Source organism: Chenopodium quinoa, unplaced genomic scaffold (assembly GCF_001683475.1).
Source record: "Chenopodium quinoa cultivar QQ74 unplaced genomic scaffold, ASM168347v1, whole genome shotgun sequence".
Lineage (NCBI taxonomy): Eukaryota > Viridiplantae > Streptophyta > Magnoliopsida > Caryophyllales > Amaranthaceae > Chenopodium > Chenopodium quinoa.
The window spans coordinates 1,429,252-1,452,088 of NW_018744537.1; the positions used below are offsets into that span (position 1 = coordinate 1,429,252).

Sequence of the window (22,837 nt, forward strand, 5' to 3'; positions counted from 1 at the left end):
CCGTGTACAAAGCACGTGACTATGTGAGGGGTAAATCCGTAAAAAAACACAACGACCTCAAACTTACGGAACCTTGAATCATCATCGTCATCCAACCACCAAAATCAAACAGATCTCAACCTTCTTTGTTAATGGCGAAGTAGCACCAATCACAACACGACACCAAAAGTTTTCGATTTTATTTTTGAAATTTTTTTATTTGAAACGCCGCCATTTTTGATGGAGGAAGCTAACACCAAGTCTTCAATGGCGGAGGAGAGAGTAAATGAGGCGATTACTGAACCAGAAACTAAGGCGCCCGTCGCTGATGGCGGAGGTGGTGGTGGCGGCGGTGGTGGTTGGGGAGGATGGGGGTTTTCGCCATTGTCGTATCTCTCAGATCTTCAGAAAGCTGCCGCGCTTGCCGCCGAGGAGATACGCACTGTACTATTTCTCTCTCTATCTTTCTATGTTGTTGATTTGATTTTATTATAATTGTTGGTGTTTAACCTAGATTGTTAAGAAATTCGAGAAATGATTTTGTATGGAAAATTTAGGTTTAGGAAATTCGAATTTAGTGTTAAATATAGTGAAAGTTAGGTTTTATGAGTTATTAATGTTAAACTTCAATGTGTTGTGTTCTAATGTTGTATTATATGCGATGAAATTGGTGATAGGAATTTGTTCAATTTACATCAATGGTGTTCATTTATGGCTCGCTTGGTAGGTGATTAGGTATTAAAGCGTTTCTTTAATGAGGCGCTCATTCTGTTGCCATATGTAGAATGCTATGAAAACACAAGCTATGGCGAGTAGTTTGAAATGAGAGAAGTTTGACATTCACAGTTGGATTAAAGCGTTTCTTTAATGAGGCACTTATTCTGTTACCATATGTGAAGTGCTATGAATACAAAGTTGTGGAGATTAGTTTAAAATGAGTGAATATTGATAATCATGGTTGGATATGCGTTTACGATTTAGCTCGGTCTTTAGCCGTGAAATTTTGTTTAGTTGATGTATTATGGCCTTGCGAGGGATATAGGTATCGCGGTCAATTGTGCTTTATTCAACTCATTGTGGATTAGCTGATATGATCTTCCCTAAACCAAATATTTGGTGGTTAGTATAATGAATAGTCTTATCTTGTTGCAGTAGAAATATCAGGTTCCCTTAGGAAGATGATTGAATTGTTCACTTCCCTAAAAGTCGGAGTGGTTTACTTCTGTTCTCTGCCCTTTGCCACTTTTCTTCATCTATTTCTTTCATGGGGTCCTTGTGTTCTTCCGTCTTTTACTTTGGCCCTGATTGCCACTGGCCACTATCTTCCATTACTTTATAAGCCATTTACTATTTATGATGACTCAGATTTATCCCAGCAAACATATTGTAATGTGAAGTGAACGAATTCTTTGCAGTAGCCTAATACAGGAACCTTTTTTGTGGGAGTTTGGGTGTATCTTGTAATTAAGGACCACTTGTGAATTCTTATGACCTCTCTGAAGTATAAGGGTGAAAAATATTGTGAATATTTTTTCCTTTGCTATGTGGTTAGTACAGTTGAGAGGAAAAAATGGAGTTCTTCAAAATCAGGTGTCTGTTAACATTACTTGGTGTGACCGTGTGAGACTTTGTTGTATCTGGTACCTCTTTAGATGCATGCTTATCAACTCATGGACTATTTGTAAAATTTCATCTTGAAAGACCTGAGTCCTGTATCTGTATCCGCATAATTTTCAGAGTGCAGAGTGCTTGTCCTCCTTGTGTTTTCTGTTTCTTTCAGTAATCTAAATTGTATCCTTATAAAAGAAATTAAGAAAGTAATACAGATAGTAAACATTTACTGTTTTTACTTTTCTCTTAAATCTTTATAATGATTTCTTCTTGACTGAATATATATTTCCAAATGCAGGCCGCTGAGAGCTTTGGTAACATAGAAGATGTTGCTGAAGAGGAACCTTTGAACACAGAGGATGACACTATAGATTCTGTCACAGAAGGGGAAGATGGAAAAGAAAAGGAAAAGTTGATGTCTGCTCTGGATAAGTTGGAGAAGGCTAGTGAAGACACATTTTTTAGCCAGGTAAGTCATAAGCAGGAAAAAAAAAACACACACACACATGCAACTTTGTAGTCTAATATAGTAATATTTGATTATAATTCAATGTAATCTTAGATGACTTATGTAAAGCCGTTTTAGATTATAATGTTGATATGTTGAATTCTCTGGTGTAAGATACACTATCATGTGACCTGCCTGATATTTTTTCCATTGGCAATAACTTCATGTTATCTCTTTCTTATAACAAATCCTGCACTTTGTTAAAGGCAAAAGCTCAATAATTTTATATCTGCATCTTATTTTTACCATATGTTTTTTATTTTTATTTTTTATTATTTTTTTATTTTACATATGTCAATCTAAATGTGTTAATCTTTATTTTTCCGGACCTTGCCTATGTTCTTTCTTTGCATGTCATACGTAACTTCACTCATTCCTTGCTTCTTATATGGGCAGGGTTTGAAGGTGATAGATGGCTCAGTGGAAAATTTTGCATCAGGAGCCTGGAAGGCACTAGGAAGTGCATTTCAAGGCGGTTCTAACCTCATTCAAAAGTAGGTTTGAATCTAAGAATGCAAGCTTTTGCTTAAATATGGTCTCTTGCATTATTGTGGAAGACTTCATTATTTGTTGAGGATTGGTGATCATAAATTGTTGAAATAAGCATATTGTTATCTTTATCTCTCTGACTTTCCTAATTTTGTTTAGGCTTACATGACTTGTCTGAATTGATTGTCTTAAATGTTTACTGTTACTTAGTGCATGATTCCACTTAAACTAGTCCTCTATATCGCCTTTTCACTCTTCTTATTGTTCATGTTTGTCAATTGGCATAGCTGTGGCATGAAAAAGGAGGGACTAGGGAGTAGTTGAGAAGAATGTTGATTCACAAAAATGCTTCTAGTTGTTCTGATAGTGTCGTGGAATTATTAGGGTCTTTGGGAAAAGATTGGTGCGATGTGGTCTAGTATTTTCTACACGACTTTTTATTGCTCCAAGTCAAACACACAATTCATGCATGATTTTTAGGCCTAGGTTCTCACTGCAGGCCTTTTTCTTCTTCAACCAAGGCCAGTGTCAAAAGAGGTACCCATCTTAAAGCCAATGGGCATCATGTTTGTTTTGATCCCTTAGGAAGCTAGTGGAAGATCTTGGTAAAATTGGAAGAAAGCCACTTGGTGTCTTATTGACCATAGCCAAGCTTGAAAAATTGTGTATAAGAAAATGAGTTTTTAGTAGTTAGAATTAAATTTGTTTATAGAAACCTTATAGTTTAATTAAAATTTGAACTAAAGTAGTACAAGGGTAAGTAAATCTAGGAAGATTGTACAAGACTTTCAGTTGAAGATCTTTTCTGTAAAAGCATACAACTTTTGAGGAAAAAAACTTCTCAGAATTTGTCCTTTACGGTCATTACTTTATTAGTATTATATGGGGTTTCCCTCAACTCCAAAACTGGTCTCTGTGGAGCCCTTTTATATGATGGTGGCTTGTGATCACATGACCTTACTTTAGGATACAACCTCTGGCCTCATCCTATATAGTTTACTGGGATCTCCAAGATTCACCTGACATAGAATGTGCTCCTGGATAAGGCTTCAAAACTCTATAACTCACACCATGATACCGTTTTGGTAGCCTGTGAAGATATCTGACAAATTGCCTCCTTGGTTTAAGTGCGCGTCAAGAAATCTCATTTTTGACCGGAGTTTTATGGTCCCCCTACCAAATGCTAACTATTTTCTGATAACTTGCCGTTGCTGGGCCTCCACAACATAGCATATGGCTGATTCTATTCTGGTGGTGGAGGTTTGTTTTATCTAACAATCCCCAGTCTCCTTTTAACATTTATTGTTTCAAGTGAATAGGGCCTTCCTATATCATGATAAGTGTTTTAGTCATCTTGTATACATATTTCTCGAGATATCCAATATAAACTCATGATTCTGTTTTGGATACCACTCATAATTACACTCAAGATCTTGACCCTTGTTACATACTTCTTTGCCAGAAATTAGTAGTCACATTACTCTCATATACCCCGGAGTAACTTAGGATGTTTGGATAAGTAGTCATCTTTTCATATGGAGTAATACAACTATTGCAAAGGGTCTTTTGTAAAATGATTTAGTTTCTTGTTAATTATGAGAGGTTGGGATTACGTTAATTAATTTTCTGGATAGGGGGAGTTGAAGATTAAGAAAGTATTTTACATTTTAGAACACTTGTCTTTGTTGCTGAAATATCTGATCAAGATGGAATTTTTTTTCCCTCTTAAAATTGTTGCTGTCTATTTGAGCTCTGAATACCACACATGGATCATTTTATTGATTTTGTCTATCGCAAACCCCTTTGAATTACGTTTACTTAAAAGTTAATAATGGAATTTCTTGTTCTACAGACTTGAGCATTCTGCTGTTAGCATAGCTGATTCTGTTCAACATGATGCAAGTTTGATTGCTCCATCGTTCTTAGAGGTTTGAATTTCTTGCCCTATTATGTCTTTAACACCCATACCTTTTGATTCCTAAGGAAGATATATTTAAGCGTTTATTATGTTAGACTGGAAAAGCTATTACTTTCAAGGGAATGCAAGTTCTTGAAAACGTGGGTAAGGAGACTATGGATTTGTTGATCTCTGAGACTGGTATTGAAGTTGATAAGAAGTTTGATGGAGATGATCATCAAAGTCACGACAACCTGCTGTATGAGGAAATGACATTTGACCGGTGTTTCTACATATATGGAGGCCCCGAACAATTGGAGGTTTGTTTTGTTGCAAAAGGAAGTTTCATCCAGTGAGTTGATTTATTGATCGCCTAACACTCTTACATGTATCTTAGGAATTGGAGGCATTGTCAAGCCATTATTCCCTAATTTTTAACAGAAGAAAAGCCAAGTTGTCATCAGAGGAGAAGTCATTATATGAGGGAAAAGTGAAACAGGTTGAGGAAATTCTTAATTTGAATACTGAAACTGAGAGAACTACTCTGCAATCAGACAAAGGAAAGAATATAAAAATTGAGGCTGAAGACACTGAACTCAAGAGCTTACATGACTCAAGTCTCAGTAAGGCTGCTGACTTGGCTGCAGGGTAAGCGTCAGCTATCCTCCCTTTTGTGCAATTAGTATATATCTCATGGAGTCGTGGTAATTCATGTAGACAAGATCTTGTCGATAAAGTTCATTTACTAATGCTCTTTCCTTGATTGTGAGTACTATATGGCCATATGCTTTGTTTGTGCTCATGGGATCCATTTTGATGATGAAACTCTGCAGCTGTCTGGAAGAACAATATTAATCATAGCAACTGCTAAATACTAATTCCTTACAAGCAAACCCTCAAGATCTCATTCCAGGAGCTAAAATTGATGGTGGTTATTGTTTTATTTGATAATAATCATTATGGAATGTCCTTGTTATGCTAGAGCTGGAAGTCTAGGTCCCGTTTCTTGTAATTTGAGGCTTTAATATAGTAGTGGCTTATAGATGTTAATTGTACATATAAGCTCCCTTCTTTTTGTTCTTTTCTATATTGTCAATATTTCAGGGAAATGAATGTGCAACTTTATTGACGTTTTTCTGGATGTTAATATATGTCAAACTTGATCTCTCTTGTGTTCGCTATGTTTTCAGGTTTACTAGCGCCCTAGCTGGAGTAAGTGCTAATGACATCATCCAAAGGACTACTGGCAGACTGGAAACTTTACACTCTGAAGGGGTTCATGTAAGTGGTTACTTTGCATCTTTCTTTCTAAATCTTAATGTTTCAACTTTATTTCAATTAAGTTATTTCATTATTTGAATCTCGCAGAGGCTGTCAGAGATTTGTTGTTTTGCCATGTCTCAACTATTGATGTTGGGAAAATCCATGATATCTAGTGCAAACAAGAATCAGGAGATAAATGCAGATGAAGATAGGATTAAAATTCAATGGCCAGAGGATTCTCTTGAAAAAGCTAAAATAATCAGATCCAAGGCTCAATCAATGATCGAGAGCATGGAAGCTGTTTCTAAGAGCTTCATCACTGGTAATTCCTTCCTCAAACATGTTAAAATTTTGATTGATTTGTCTGCAAAATGTTGGTTGTATGTCTCCTTAATTTTTACATCATAACTCAGAATTCAATATTCCCACAAGTTTAATATGAGGTTGAAAAGGTTATTAGGGTAGCTTCAATTGTGACTTGTGAGATAACATGTATTATATTGAACGCTTAACCTGTCAAATATGTTGATGATTGCGAGTAAATTAGATTAGCCTTTTCCTACTTGCTATATCTTTGCAATTCGGCTTCTTAGAGTGTTCATAATCTTGCTTCTCCCTCAGGTATATCTGATGTGACTGAAGCTTATCTTGCTGCCGTGAAAGTTGTTTCAACAACTGATTCTCATGAAACTCCTCCAGAGAAGTCAATTCAAGACAGAGCCAATGCATTTTCAGAACTTCTCCGCGCAGATCAGACTATTGCTGTGGATAAAATTCAGGACGGCCTTCAATACTTGTGCTTTGTTGCCGTGTCAACCTCCATGCCTCCTGCTCCCTGAAGAAGCAGGATTTCATCTGTAAATAGTGACCTAACTAGAATTCTCTCTTCTGTTTTCGTCCAAATTGTTCAATGAAGGGAAGTACCTTGTCCACTCCATTGAGACATCTTGTGCTAGTTTTTGATTGCACTAGGAATAGGGTTAGTTGCATAGAAATACAGAAGCCAGAAGTAAATTTGTTAGTAGATGTTATAACGTACAATTTGTATTGCTGTATTGTGATTTAGGTTTCTTTGAAATTTCAGAATGGGATGAAACCTTGGTGAGAATTGTTAGATGAGACAACAAGCTTACAAGCAGACAATATAGCCCTAGATGCAAAGTGTTGAACCACCAACAAGTTCTTATGTGATATTCTTGATAAGAATTTATCAAGATGTTACAACTAGATTAATTGGCGAAAGCCATGAAAATGTAATCCATGTATTGGAATAAAAATTGTTTTGGAAATGATTATGATGTAATATACTCCATATTGTATGTGAAGCTTCTAAAATAGGTTAACGTTGTACTCTGCAATATGAGTATTTAATAAACTAAGGAAAAGGAAGTAATGATATATTGATATGTACAGACTACAGAGTAACCTGTAACAAATAACAAAGAAAAAATAAAACTAACAGACAGTACAAAGTACAATTGTAAAGTTGGAAAAGTTACAAAAATAAGGCCACAAAACCTAATCAAACAAAAGACTAGGTAAATAAGCAAATTACCAGTAATTACCAGTTTACCACGGTTACAATTATTTACTGTTCATATTCAGAATTTTACTGGCCGTTCTATAAGGCAAACAACCAAAGTTATCATTTCGTACAAAATATTAACACTCCATATCCGTTTTAATAAAGAAATTAAAGATTACTTTTTTTTTTTTTTTTTTTTTTTTTATATTGACCAGTACATGTGTTGTTTGAAAAAATTATATTTTAACACGAAATAATTTAAGGTTAGATAAAATGATTTTACAAGTCCAGTCTTGGAGTGTGAATTGGAGTAATTTTGACGTAATAATTAGCGTAGGACATGCAAATTTAAGTGGACATTAAATACTTGTTTTTGTTTTAAAAAATGCAAAACCAGTTTTGGAACCTTAGCATCTAGGGGCGGACCCACCTTTAGTCATAGTGGGTCCGGTGACATAGTATTTTTTTTAAAAATAAAATATCAAAGAGACCCCTTATTATAGATAGGTGGTCTCTTTGATGCTGCTATTGGTAACAACAAACAATATCAAAGAGACCTCTTATTAAGATAGGCGATCTCTTTAATGCTGCTATTGCTACAAAAGACTTGCTGTGGTTTTTTTAAATATTAAAGAGACCTGTTATTTATATAAAAGGTCTCTTTGATGCTGCTATTGCATTTCGCAATTATTTTGCTACTTTTTTTCATTAAAGAGACCAGTTATATTAATAACTGGTCTCTTAAGTTATCTCACTTTTTTTTGTATAATATTTTAATAATTTTTTCCCCTTTTTATATCTTATATTTGTACAACCAATTTTAATATTTCCCCATAAAGCTTATCAATTAACGAAAAAATCATAAAGTTAATTCAATATAATAATTTTATTGTACCATTTGTTTATAACATGTTATTTGTAGTATTTTCGACTTGTAAAATTGAATTCTTAATACTGTATTTGGTTGTGGTATGAATTTTTGTGTCCTATTTTTGGATTGAAATCAATTTGGTGAAATATATATATATATATAATTTTTGGATTGAAATTAATTATGAACAAGACATGGAAAAAAAAATTGTACTTTCACAAATGATCAATAATTGATGGTGACACACTATGTCGGAAATCCTGGATCCGCCACTGTTAGCATCAATGATGACTTAATGACTATTGACACCAAAAAAAAAAACCACAACTCCGTAAATAAAGAAAAATAAATTACGAACATTTGTCTTGAATTTTAGTAACTTCTTTGAAAAATGTAACACTTTACCTTATTATACAAGTTAATAATAATGGAGGGTACTGAATTTTGTCAAAAGTTGTAAACAAGTGACTGAAGTTTGGTTTGTAGCATGAAGGGAATGTCATGTGTACCGGAGGTAACCTTCGTATTAATATCTCTAATTATTAATATTATAAAATTAAAAAAAATGTATATTAATAAAATATATATTGAGACAATTCAAACAAGATTATACATAACTAAATTTTATCGTACCCATAAATTATAAAAGCGAATCAAAATGTAATGTATGAAAAGTGTAAAAGGTAAACGGTGTCAACGAAATAAAAACGGAGAAAGTATGTAATTGCAATTTCTCCTCGGAAATTAAGATAACCATCAACTCAGTGTCAGTTGCTTCCCTCATCATTTTCCTCTTTCAAAAAAAAAAAAAAAAAAAAAAACAGAGCATTTCTTTTTTAATAAAAATACAAAAAACTTCCTCTTCAGTGAGCTCCATTAAAGTGGCCCCTCAAAAGTTTCAAGACTCTAATTATTCTAAGCTCCATAAGGTATATTCTTTTCTGTGGTCTTTTTCCTCTTTAATTGTAGTTTATCATTTTGCTTTTCACTCAATTATGGTGTTTATGGATATGAAAAAGTTTATTTTTTTAAAAATGTTTTTAATTTGTATTTTTATGGAATCCATGTCTAGTATGTGTGTGAAACATGATTTCGTTACTTGATCGTCGATTAGATTATTGTAGTTCCTAGGGTTTTAAAATCAAATTGGGTTAGGGTTTTGGTTAAAACAGGGGGTTTGTTTAAAAGTTTGATTTTTGGAAAATTCTATATATTTTGGAAAAAAAATTAGAACTGAATTTGCAATTTAAAAGTTTGATTTTATTTATTTTTTTTTTTTTCAGGATTAATGATGCAGAAAATATAAAAAAATAGCTGGGAGCAATGAAGAAAAGGAGAAGAGAAGAAGGGAGTAATAAAGATAAAAATTTTAAGAAGATAAATCCCAAGAAGTTCTTTAAAATTATCCTCCCTAAAATTCTTCAATCCAAAACCCTGGTAATTTCTCTTCTTTTATTATTATTTTTTTCAATTTTTATAATTTTTTTTTTTTTGGATGATTTTTGGTATAATTGATTTAGTATATGACATGAGAATTATATTTAGTTGGCAAGTCACCCGATCTGGTCCATTGAGTTAGAGGTGATTAACATGGAATTGGCTTGAAATAAAAAGAAGTAATTACATTGATTATTTTTTTAATTATTGAGACCAAATACGTTGTACAGATTGTTATTTTATGCATCAAATCTTACAAATGGTAATAGCATATGTGAAAATAATTCTAATATAGTCCTATAACTTTTGACTACCACAATTTTTAAAAAATGGACGGTTGAGATTGTTTATTTTTTTTATTTATCTTTAATTAGTAATTATAATTAAAAAAAAAAAAATTCATTATTTTATATAAATTTTTTTATTTCTAGAATTCATAAAATATTTAAAAAATAATTTCTGGAAGATAAAAATATATTTAAAATAATTAAAAAATTAAAATTACTAATTAAAAATAATTTTAAAAAACAAATAATCTCAACCGTCCATTTTAAAACCGCAAGAGTCATAAAACTACATTAGAATCATCACCTAAAGAGGGGCACGGCTGGAGTCTAAGCGCCATGTCAGACCGGAACCTCACACATGTTAACCCAGTCCTACTGTCCTAGTTAGCGGGCAAAGTTTGTGAGAGCCTGGGGAAAGGTTACAAGAATATCTACCCTCAAGTTGTCCCCTATAAGTTTTACTGGACCAAGTATTACTTGATGGACGGAGATAGAAATGTGACTTAAGTATTAAAGTATGAGTAGGATAGAAGTCTTTATGATCTTTTATTGTCCACTTTGGAAAAATAGTCCGTATTATTTGTCGTACTTTCACGATTATTTTCTCCGATCTATGTTGGACACACCTACAGTATGTGTCCAATTGTTCGACGTGGCTATTTTGTGAAAAGTTTACATAACTTTGACCCAAAGTGAAATGTCTAAGTATCCTTACTCATATATCGGAATGGTAAATATCCGGCATGGATAATTGAAGAGTTTGAGTAACATAATTTCCCATAATTGTATAATAGTAACAGAGTAAGGCTAACTATTTATTTTTGCTGAAAGCCTCACCAGGTGCTAGATAGCAGTGATTATTGAGCATATTGAGTGTAACTAACTTAGTTTGTTGGATGAGAACGAAATTGACATATGATTTCCTTTTGGTGGAATGGAGTATTTATAATTGTAATTCTGTTTTTCTTTCTGTAATGCATGTCTAATACTCCGTACTATAGTACAAAATATACTTGTATATGATATAATTTGGTTTTTTGACAGAGTATTCCTGATGCATTTGCAAAGGAGTTTAACCTTCAGCTTCCAACAAATGCAAGACTCACAATCCGAACCGGTCTTTCGTGGAAGATTGCACTCGAACAAGTTGATAACAAGCTCTGCTTTACTAAAGGATGGGCAAATTTTATGGAACAAAATGCTGTAGAATATGGTTACTTCCTGGAGTTCGAGTATCAAGGAAATAAGCGTTTCAAAGTTTACATATTCGATTTATCTTGTAGTGAGATTGACTATCCTACAAAATATGATCAATATGCCAAGCAGAAGTTTCCTCAGAATGTCAAGGAAAAGGTTGTAGAGGACGACGAAGATGAAGCAGAAAAGGATATACACAGGGGTGGCAAAGTATTGGAGCGTAACAGCAACAGACCCTCCTTCACCATTACAGTGCAACAATCTCATATCTCGATCAAGGGCAAGTACTGCTATATGGTGAGCCTTCTAGCTTATGTTATACGTAGTACTTCGTATTGGTGATTACTAAACTGTATTAGTATATGCTATCATTAATTCACTACCTTATATAGTTGTCACATTGATGCATTTGCTCGTCATGTTGATGCATTAGCCTGCATACTAGTTCAATTTACACTTATATGTTGTATCAGCGTGGCTATTATTTTCAGCACGCTAACATTATGTTCTCATCCGTTTTCCTCAGCAATTTCCCCGGGGGTTTAGTAGCCAACACATGGAGAAGTCGTACGAATCTATCATGTTACAAACGGGGGATGGAAGGGAGTGGCATGTAGCATGCTACGTTTATAAGCAATTGATTCGTTTACATGGAAAATCTTGGAGGAAATTCATGAAAGAAAACCATTGGGATGAACATAAAGGAGAGGAGTACACATTCGTGTTGGTGGACAAGAAAAGTAGTAGTGTTACGTTTAAAGTGATTAAAGAATAGATTACTTTGTCTAATCTTATGCTAGCTTATACATTTTGATCATAGTTCGATGTTTGTAATATATGAAGTAGCTAGTATTATTACTATACCCTTGCTATCAGCTTGTCTATCATATGTGATAAAGTTATAAGATAAAGAATGTTGGGAAGCAGGGAGTGTAGGAGAGAAACTAGAAAGCTTGATTATATTACAAAAGAATAGTCCTAATACAATTTTTATGATTCACCTAAGGATTTACAAGAATCAAATAATATATATAGTGATGACAATAGATAATAGAGTGAGAGAAACCTTGATTATATTACTAAAGAATAATCAATAATACAATTTCTATTATTCACCTAAGGATTTACAATAATCAAATAATATAATTAGTGATTACTAAAGATAATAACAGAAGATTATAGGATACGATAATAATATTGATACCAACAGATATATTATCTCTTGATATCTCTAGGATCATATTATGATGTCCATCGATGTTGCAAGAGTTGCTACATGCATTTGATTTTTGGTGATAATCTACATATGCATTTGATAATTTTGATTTCAGATTATGTGAAAAATGCGTGTGTCTGAAAAATTGTATCCGAAGAACAAGTAATGAACCAAGCTAATTTAGAAAAATACGATGTATCTTGACTCTTGTACAGTCTAATGTAATAACGGAATACAAAAAGAGAGTAAATAATAAGATAACATACTATAAATTTTAATTATAAATTGAATATCAAGACTTCCATTTAGAATGAGCCATTATATAAGATGAATGTTAAAGTATGAAAGTTCCTTATTTTAATAACCGGATAAGAACTGAAGTAGGTATAATAATTATTGCGAAACTATAGCATATAGATCAACAATAACAATGGCAATAATGATTAGGGGGAGGGTGTGGTAAAACTTTGCATAAGCCTCCTTTAGAGCAAGGCTTGTTACGACATAAACTGTCGCAGTTGCTTTCACTTGGAGATCCTGGAATACATTCTCCTATATGATTGTCTTGACAACATGACACTTCTGAAGTTCCAAGATCATCCGCTGCCAATATCATATTAATGTATACATTAATCAATTATTAGTAAAGTTATACTATAGTTGTTAACCAAAATAATCATTACAATAATGTAAAAAAAAAAAACATTACGTGTAATTTATTATTTTAATGAAAAAGATAAGTAATGTACAAACCTGAACAAATCACAAGGGCAACAAAGAGTAGAGCTATCATCATACTGATTGTCTTCATGTCTTCCAAAGTTTATCGAGGTCCTAAAAGATAATCAAACTTAAGTATGCTCTCTTATATAATATACTATGTAGAAAGTAATGAGTTTAATACAGGAATTTTTTTATCCAATACCCTAGAATTTTGTTGACAATAAAAACAAAACGTTAGTATATTTGCATGATAGTTGATAACTTTGATAGTTATATTACCTGAAGGTTCAATGGGCACTCAAGAGGGGGGGGGGGGTGAATTGAGTGTTAAGTAATCGTTAGCGATTTTTGCTTCTTTTCGGATTATGTGTAAGGAACCAGTTGTGCTGGTTCCCTTATGCAGCGGAATAAAACAAAGCAATAAAGAACACAACAAATTTAACGAGGTTCAGCCAACTCAGGCCTACGTCCTCCTATCCTAAGTCCTTTATTAATCTACTCCGAAAAACAAAGACAAAGAACACTCTACTGTTTCCCTACTCCGGGAACCAGTCTACCCCACACTCTACTCCGAGTGTGCTCTCGACTTACACTCGTAAGCCCAATGTGTTTGAACTCACAAACACTCACCCAGCCTTTAACCCCTTTGTTAAAGACTCAATACAAGAATCAAGAACTCTCCTTTGATCTCACTTCTACGAAGCTAATTAAGAGAAAATGTTTTTGTACTAGAATGCTCTTGTATATGACTTGATGAATGGGATTAGTGCTTAAGTATATGCTCTCAAATAATTGCTCTTTTTAATTTCTGGAGAGGCACCCGAAATATGTGAAATAAGATGAGTTTATATAAGCTTAGATTCCTAAAACCTAGTTTCCTTAAATCACACAATCTTAGAGAATAAGATATATTGTAATTTTAGGAAAGTATTTATCTTATTTGATTTAATCACAAAGATAGAATCAATTAAGATAAATACTCCTAGTTTTTAGGTAACCAAGAATATTTCATCTTATTTCCAGCTGCACAAAATATTTTCAAAATAATCTTTTCGAAAAAATCTTTTTGTAAAATCTTTTTCCAAAACGGCAGCTCGAATATTTCGTACAGTGAACCTGGTTCCCCGACCTGGTTCCCTGAATTGAAACATGTTATGAAACCTGTTCCAACTTTGTACCAGATTTCATATCATACTTCAATATACTTTTAAGCACTTATATAACCCAAACATGCAAGCATACTACGGAGCATATTACATGAAAACCTAGATAACATATTAAAGCATAAATCGTCTTTTCTTCATGTAATCTTCAAGACTTGAATCTTCCTTGAATACTTCTATTATGAGCAAACAATCTTTCTTCGAAATATCTTCGAAAGGCTTCTATGCTCCAAGTCTTGGAATCAACTCAACTACTGCACATGTAACATGGTTAATGCACAATAAAGAGTATGTGACTGCTTTTCCGCATAGCAGTCAAGGAAACGGTTCATACTGGTTCCCCACCAGTACATAGCACATTTATCATCTAACTGTTTCCTGTATATAGATAAGTTAGTTCAATAGATAACTCATATAATCAATAACTTATCTAGGAAAACAGTGTTCTATTTTAGTTGGTTCCCCCAACTGTATTGAACACTTTCAAAGACCTGTTTCCCTTAGCTGTTTGTCATCATTCAAAACTATCAATCAAAACCTAAGGGACTCAACAAATTCCCCCTTTTTGATGATGACAAACTCTTGAAGTTCTTGAACCTGTGGACATGCTCAAAAAGAAAACCGTCAAAAACTTCAAGGACTCAAAACTCTTTGGAACAAGTCAGTTAGGCTAACTGGTCCCCTAAACAGAAAATAGAAAATACGAAATAAAAAGACTCAAACTGACTCAATCTAAACTAGCTAAACCTTAGGCTTCAACTTCAAACTACTTCCCCCTTTTGGCATCATTAAAAAGTATCCACAAGTAAAAGCAATGTGCACAAGTTAATGTGCTTATCCATACAATGGCATCAACCACCATTCAAGCATTATGCTGCAAAAAGAGATTAGTCAAACAGTTCATACCATAGCAGAGTTAGTAGTTCATACAAGCCAACAAAGTTCAACCAAAGAAGCCCAAATCCATCCAAAAAGAAAGTTCATGGAATGGAGAGAAGTAGACAGACCAACAAAATCAGTTATTTTAGAATAAACATGAGGGTGAGGAAACAAGAACAGAAACAGCATCACTCCTCATCATCATTCTCGTTCCCTTCCTCCTCCTCGAACTTTGCAACATCTTCTGTATTATCATCTGATTCCTCTTCATCCTTGTCACCATGCTCTGCTTAAACCAAAATCATTATATTACTAAGCATATTCTTGTGATTCCCCAATCTGTTTCAAAACCACTTCCTGACCTGCTGGTTCCTCTATTTTTTTTTTTTTTTTATTTTTTTTTTATAAATCATGAGAGATCCGCACTTATTCATAAAGTTCTCCTTGTTGCATAACGAGTACAAGACTAGCATCACATCAATCAAGCAAAGACCTCCACCCTTTTGTGGTGTGAAAGGTTCTTGCTGGTACCCTTTTTCTCTTGGTTTCCGGAAGAGAATTAATGGATTGTTCCTCCTACACCTTCTCAGTGAACTTCTTTAATGAAGATTGAGTTACTCTACTTCGTACCATGGTCTTAACAATGAGTGTCTCCTCATTGTAACCAACAATCTCTATTTCATCCTCTTCACTCTGACTTTTCCGAATTTCCTCCAACTTCGGGCTTAAGGACATTTGAGCTTCCTTCTGATGTTCCCCCTGAGACTGAGCTGGTTCCTTGAGTGAACAGTAACCGAATGAACAATGATGAATTTAAAGCATACGAGAGAGAGAAAGAGAATTTCGAGTGATGATGATTGATGATCTGCACAAAGGGTTAGTGTATATATTTAACAATGAAGCACAAAGAGAGAAGAAGGAAAGAAAAGAGTTAGTTGAGCCAATAAAAAGCAACTGTAAAGGATATTTTTTTTTAAATTGAAATAAAAAATTTGGTAATTATCTTTTACCATAATTATCTCAACCAACTATAAATAAGGCATATGATATGTTTGCCTTTTATATGGGATTAAATAACTGAAATAAGATAAATTCCTTCCAAAAGGAAATATCTTATAGTAATCTTCCGAAAATAAAAGATATTATCGGATGACATATCAGAGCTGGTCTGCTGTTTCCCTTTGCTGGTACCTGTATAGAACCATGTCACGCTGTTTCTGGCAATTCAGCCTGATTTCACCTGTTTCTTACAACAATGATTCTCAATCCTTTTGAGATTTTGAACCATCTACACAACACTTGAAAGATATCAACATAAGTATGTACACACACTATACAAGAGAATACCATTCTAACCAATCATTGAAGGAAGTAATTGAAGCCAATACCTAAAATCTAACTAGACCTAAAAGGACTCTTAACCTACAAAAAGACTCTCTACACAAAGGCTTTGTGAAGATATCAGCAATTTGATCTTCACTTTTACAAAACAACATCTCCACCAATCCTTTTTCCACATTGTCTCTTAAAAAATGGTGTCTTATTTCAATGTGTTTTGTCTTGGAGTGTTGCACAGGATTCTTTGAAATATTGATTGCACTAGTGTTATCACAAAAAATAGGAACACTTTTATAAATAACACCAAAATCTTTCAGCTGGTTCCTTATCCACAGTAGCTGGGAACAGCATGAAGCTGCAGCTATATATTCAGACTCTGCTGTGGATAGGGCCACTGAATTTTGCTTTTTAGAACCCCATGAAATTAGACAAGAGCCAAGAAAGTGTGCCATACCTGATGTGCTCTTTCTATCAACTAAGAAACCAGCATAATCTGCATCTGTGTATCCAATAAGATCAATGGTACTGCCTTTGGGGTACCACAATCCCAGATTTGTTGTTCCTACAAGATACCTAAGTATCCTTCTAACAGCCTTCAAGTGAGATTCCTTTGGATTGCTTTGAAACCTAGCACACAAACCAACAAAAAACACAATGTCAGGTCTACTAGCTGTTAGGTAAAGTAGAGAACCTATCATTCCTGTATAAAGAGAAGCTTCAACATCTTTTCCCTTAAGATCAACATCTAATTTTGTAGATGGGGGAACAGGTGTATCATAAGCTTTGCTGTTCTCCATGCCGAATTTTTCCAGCAACTCTTTTAAGTACTTTTGTTGATGGATCATTATTCCATCATCCATTTGCTTAATCTGCAGCCCTAGGAAGAATCCTAGTTCTCCCATCATGCTCATTTCAAATTCACTCTGCATAAGATTAGCAAATTCATCACATAAAACCTGATTAGTAGCACCAAATAAAATATCATCAACATAAATTTGTACTACAATCAAGTGTTTCCCCCTGGTTCTTATGAACAAGGTCTTGTCTACTGTTCCCCTCTTGTAATCATTTGCCATCAAGAAATTGGACAATCTTTCATACCAAGCCCTCGGAGCTTGTTTCAACCCATATAATGCTTTGTCCAACTTGTACACATGTTGGGGGAACAGTGCATCTTCAAAACCAGGTGACTGCTCCACATATACTTCTTCCTTTAAATATCCATTGAGGAAGGCAGTCTTTACATCCATCTGAAACAGCTTAAAATTCATGTGGGCAGCATAAGCAATTAAAATCCTAATAGCCTCTAGCCTAGCTACTGGTGCAAACGTCTCATCATAGTCAATTCCTTCTTGTTGATTGTACCCTTGCACCACTAGCCTTGCTTTGTTTCTGACTATAGTACCAAGGTCATCTAACTTGTTTCTAAAGACCCATCTAGTGCCAATGACTGATCTTTCCTTGGGACGGGGAACCAGGTGCCAAACCTGGTTCCTCTGAAACTGATTTAACTCATCTTGCATAGCTAGTACCCAATCAGGATCAGTCAATGCCATTTTATAGTCAGTAGGCTCTACATTAGACAGGAAAGAATAGAAAGCACAAAAGTTTTGAAAAACATTTGTTCTCGTTTGAATCCCCTTATTTATATCACTAATTATTTGATCAGTGGGATGAGAAGATTGATATCTATAACTTTTAAAATTAAGACTGTTTTGTGCTTTCTCATTAAGTTGGGAACCAGCATGTTCATGGATCTCTCCTTCTTCTGAGGAGCCAGGAGGATTCACATTCATGCTGTTTCCTCTATCATTACTTACCTCAGGTTCAGGGGTGGTACCTTCTTCTGTTCCCCCTGAACTCATTACCTGTCTATTATTTGAGGAACCATCAGGACTTGGTTCCCCTTCAGAGTCCTCATTATCTTCATTTTCTTCTCTAGGCACTTCATCATTATCATCTGGTGGAGTATTTGGTAGGCCTAGATCTGCTTTTACTTCATCCGTGGGACCAGTATACTGGTTCCCCGTGAAATCCATCAATCCAATCACCTCATCAGGTTGTACCTGCGCAATCTCAGAAGACATGTTAAATTCATCAAAAATGACATGGACACTCTCCTCAACACAAAGAGTCCTTTTATTGAAGACTCTATATGCTTTGCTGTGAGAAGAGTATCCAAGAAAGATTCCCTCATCACTTCTAGGATCAAACTTATCAAGTTGATTCTTCCCATTATTATGCACATAACATTTACATCCAAAGACACGAAAGTATGTGATGTTGGGCTTTCGACCTTTAAGAAGTTCATAGGGAGTCTTATTTAACTTTGGTCTAATGAGACCTCTATTCAATATATAGCAAGCAGTGTCAACAGCTTCTCCCCAAAAACTCTTTGGGAGACCACTCTCAATGAGCATCGTCCTCGCCATCTCCTCAAGAGTTCTATTCTTCCTTTCTACAACACCATTTTGTTGAGGTGTTCTAGGGGCTGAGAAGTTGTGATTAACTCCATGTTCCCTACAATAATCAATAAAGTTAGCATTATCAAATTCAGTACCATGGTCTGATCTTACCGAGACCAGCTTGTGGGTGAGCTGGTTCTCCACTTGTTTCACCAATGTTACCCATTCTTCAAACGTTTCATCCTTTGTGTGTAACATCATTACCCAAGTGTACCTAGAATAATCATCAACCATAACACAGACATATCTATGACCTCTTCGACTTTGTACTCTCATGGGACCACACAAGTCAATTTGTACAAGTTCGAAGGGTCTGCTGGTACTCATAATAGTTTTAGGCTTAAAAGAAATTTTGACCTGTTTCCCCCTTACACATTCAGAACAAACTTTATCAGCTTCATACTTAATGTTAGGAAGGCCTACAACTAAGTCACGTATTTTAAGTTTGTTTAGAAGTGTTAGGCTAGCATGTCCAAACCTCTTATGCCAAATCCATTGATTATTGTCAGAAACAGCTCTCAAACAGATGGACTTGTCTTGAGGGATTTTATCTAAGAAGGTGATGTAAACATCATGCTTCCTGGTTCCCTCACATACAAGTTCTCCTGTTTGTGAGTTAACTATGTGACATAGGTTGGCTTGAAACTCAACTCTATTACCTTTGTCACATAATTGAGAAATACTCAAGAGATTATGTTGCAAGCCTTCAACATAATAAACATCATCTATTGCGTTAGAAAGTGTCTTACCAACCTTACCTAAACCAGTGATGGTTCCCTTGCTGTTATCCCCAAAGGTGACACTTCCTCCATCAAAGGCCACTAGTGAAAGGAATTGATCTTTATCCCCGGACATGTGTCTTGAGCAACCACTGTCCAAATACCAATAGGTGTCTCCCTTCACTCTAGCCTGCAAGAGCAAATCAAACATTAGATTTAGGAACCCAAACATACTTGGGTCCCTTTTCAACAATATTAACAACTTGTTGATCCTTTCTTCTCCAAACACACTTTGCACCCTTGCTGTTCTTATTAGCACTAATTTTCTTAGCTGGACATTCATGTATCTTATGTCCATTTTTACCACAATGAAAACACACATGCATCTCTTTAGTCATGACATACTTGCCTCGTTGATATTCTTTGATCCAGGTGGTTTCTCTGGGAGACCAGTTAGTCCTGGTTCTCTGTCTAGTATAACCGAGACCAACTTTTCCTCTGTTTCCTCTTGATGAAGTCAGGTAATTTAAGGATTTTTGAGCATTCAATAATTTGTCCACATGTCTATGACTATCATTAAGTTCTTTTTCTCTGGTTTCAAGTGTCTTAGTCAACAATTCGTTTTTCTCTTTAAGAAAATCAAAGTTACTTTTTAAAGCTTCGAATTGTAGATTAAGCTTTGAAACCATACGGTCAATAGACATGTCAACAACCACTGGTTGCTTGTCCTTTTTCAGTTGATTGATTTCCGCATGCAAATCACAAATATTACTTTCATACTTATCAATCATATTACTGACATCTACACTGGTACCTGTAGGGGAAACAGTGAACTGTGCAGCTTTAAGTGAAGCAATTTCCTTGTGAGAATTTTCCAGGTTGTAAGCCAATGTTTCAAAGGCCTTCAACAAGGAAGTTCTAGTACATGAATTTGCTTTACTTATAGCTACTGAAAAATCAAGAGTATCACTAGTGGTTGATAAGTCTCTAGGGAACCAGGAGGTCAGATCCTCTTCACCATCAATTGGTTCAAACGATCTTTCCTTTTCTAGTTCCACTTTACACTTGTCCAATTCAACCTCTAGTTCTGCTACTTGATTTTTTAGTTCATAACAGACTCCTTCTAGATGATCACAGCTAGCAATAGCAATATTACATTCACCACTTTTTTCTTTTAATTCTCTTTTGCAAATTATGTATGTTTCACTTAATTTATAGCATTCATCTAGTAAGGAATCAATACAAGCAAGCATATTTTCTCTATCATATTCATGCATATCTTCTCTAATTTGCTCTAAGCTTACCTTGCGTTCATGTAGTACATCCTTCTTTGCCATAAAGCATTTGTTGAATGTACTGGTTCCCCCTCTGGTTCCTGGACCAGTGTTGTTTTCCTTGATGTTTGTAAAGGCAGTTAGGCAAACATCTGAGTTGGGTGATCCTTCTTCTTCATCTGACCCTGAGTCAGAGTCTCCCCACATGGAAGCTATCATGGCATTCTTGTATGCTTGTTTATCTCCGGATTTAGACTGTTTGTCATTCCACTTAGGACAATCTCGAATAAGATGTCCTTTTTCTCCACACTTGAAACATCCTGTAGAAGAAGAATTAGAGTTAGATTTTTTATAGTTTTTAAAATGCTTACCTTTGAAATTCTTTCTTTGATCTCGAAGAGATCTCTCAAATCTTTTTGCAATCATGCTAATTTCATCTTCATCATCTTCTACTGTTCCCTTAAGCGCCATGCCTCTTGCTGGTTCCTTCTCAGACTTAGAGTCAATCAGCATCTCATGAGTCATAAGGGAACCAATCAGCTGTTCCAGAGACAAGGTAGACAGATCCTTTGTTTCGTATACTGCTGTTACCTTGGCTGTCCATGCATCTGTTAAACTACGCAATAATTTTCTCACAAGATCCTCGTCAGATAAATTTTTACCAAGAGATCTAAGATCATTTACAATAGTCATAAACCTACGAAAGCAATCATTGATTTTTTCATTTTTATTCATGGCAAACAATTCATATTTAGACATGATTAAATCAATTTTAGACCGTTTTACCTCACTGGTTCCCTCAAACGCAAGTTCAAGGGTGTCCCATATCTCCTTAGCACTACTGCAGCCAGATATACGATTTGTTTCGGTCTCACCTATTGCTTGTTGTAGTATTGACATTGCCTTAGCATTCTTCTCCAGCAACTTGTAATCAGCAGTGACCAATTCGCTATCTTTCTTGGGAACCTGGTTCCCCTCAACATCTTTCTTGAGAATGATATTAGGACCATTTTTAACTACGAGCCAGCATTCGTAATCGATACCCATGATAACATTCTGGATCCTGTTCTTCCACCAAGCATAATTATTTCCATTAAACTTGGGTGACTTGTTGTCATAACCGATTGCACTTAATTCTTGAGTACTCATTCTTAACTCCTCTAGATGTTACTCTTTCGAGAAGCTTAGGCTCTGATACCAATTGAAGGTTCAATGGGCACTCAAGAGGGGGGGGTGAATTGAGTGTTAAGTAATCGTTAGCGATTTTTGCTTCTTTTCGGATTATGTGTAAGGAACCAGTTGTGCTGGTTCCCTTATGCAGCGGAATAAAACAAAGCAATAAAGAACACAACAAATTTAACGAGGTTCAGCCAACTCAGGCCTACGTCCTCCTATCCTAAGTCCTTTATTAATCTACTCCGAAAAACAAAGACAAAGAACACTCTACTGTTTCCCTACTCCGGGAACCAGTCTACCCCACACTCTACTCCGAGTGTGCTCTCGACTTACACTCGTAAGCCCAATGTGTTTGAACTCACAAACACTCACCCAGCCTTTAACCCCTTTGTTAAAGACTCAATACAAGAATCAAGAACTCTCCTTTGATCTCACTTCTACGAAGCTAATTAAGAGAAAATGTTTTTGTACTAGAATGCTCTTGTATATGACTTGATGAATGGGATTAGTGCTTAAGTATATGCTCTCAAATAATTGCTCTTTTTAATTTCTGGAGAGGCACCCGAAATATGTGAAATAAGATGAGTTTATATAAGCTTAGATTCCTAAAACCTAGTTTCCTTAAATCACACAATCTTAGAGAATAAGATATATTGTAATTTTAGGAAAGTATTTATCTTATTTGATTTAATCACAAAGATAGAATCAATTAAGATAAATACTCCTAGTTTTTAGGTAACCAAGAATATTTCATCTTATTTCCAGCTGCACAAAATATTTTCAAAATAATCTTTTCGAAAAAATCTTTTTGTAAAATCTT

At 34.8% G+C, this 22,837-nt stretch overlaps 2 protein-coding genes across 2 annotated transcripts; both read left to right on the top strand.

The window, feature by feature from the left end:
• The first annotated feature begins 40 nt into the window (after positions 1–40).
• On the top strand, positions 41–7,064 carry LOC110698557. The gene is made up of 9 exons (XM_021876001.1): positions 41–423; positions 1,889–2,059; positions 2,495–2,592; positions 4,440–4,515; positions 4,601–4,804; positions 4,882–5,132; positions 5,675–5,765; positions 5,853–6,069; positions 6,369–7,064. The coding sequence occupies exons 1-9, from the start codon at positions 220–222 to the stop codon at positions 6,584–6,586; spliced, it is 1,530 nt and encodes a 509-aa protein (XP_021731693.1). The 5' UTR covers positions 41–219; the 3' UTR covers positions 6,587–7,064.
• Positions 7,065–8,834: 1,770 nt separating this feature from the next.
• LOC110698558 (putative B3 domain-containing protein Os03g0621600) lies at positions 8,835–11,936 on the top strand. Its single transcript, XM_021876002.1, has 4 exons — positions 8,835–9,072; positions 9,427–9,580; positions 10,912–11,361; positions 11,591–11,936. The coding sequence occupies exons 2-4, from the start codon at positions 9,467–9,469 to the stop codon at positions 11,837–11,839; spliced, it is 813 nt and encodes a 270-aa protein (XP_021731694.1). The 5' UTR covers positions 8,835–9,072; positions 9,427–9,466; the 3' UTR covers positions 11,840–11,936.
• Positions 11,937–22,837: the final 10,901 nt, after the last annotated feature.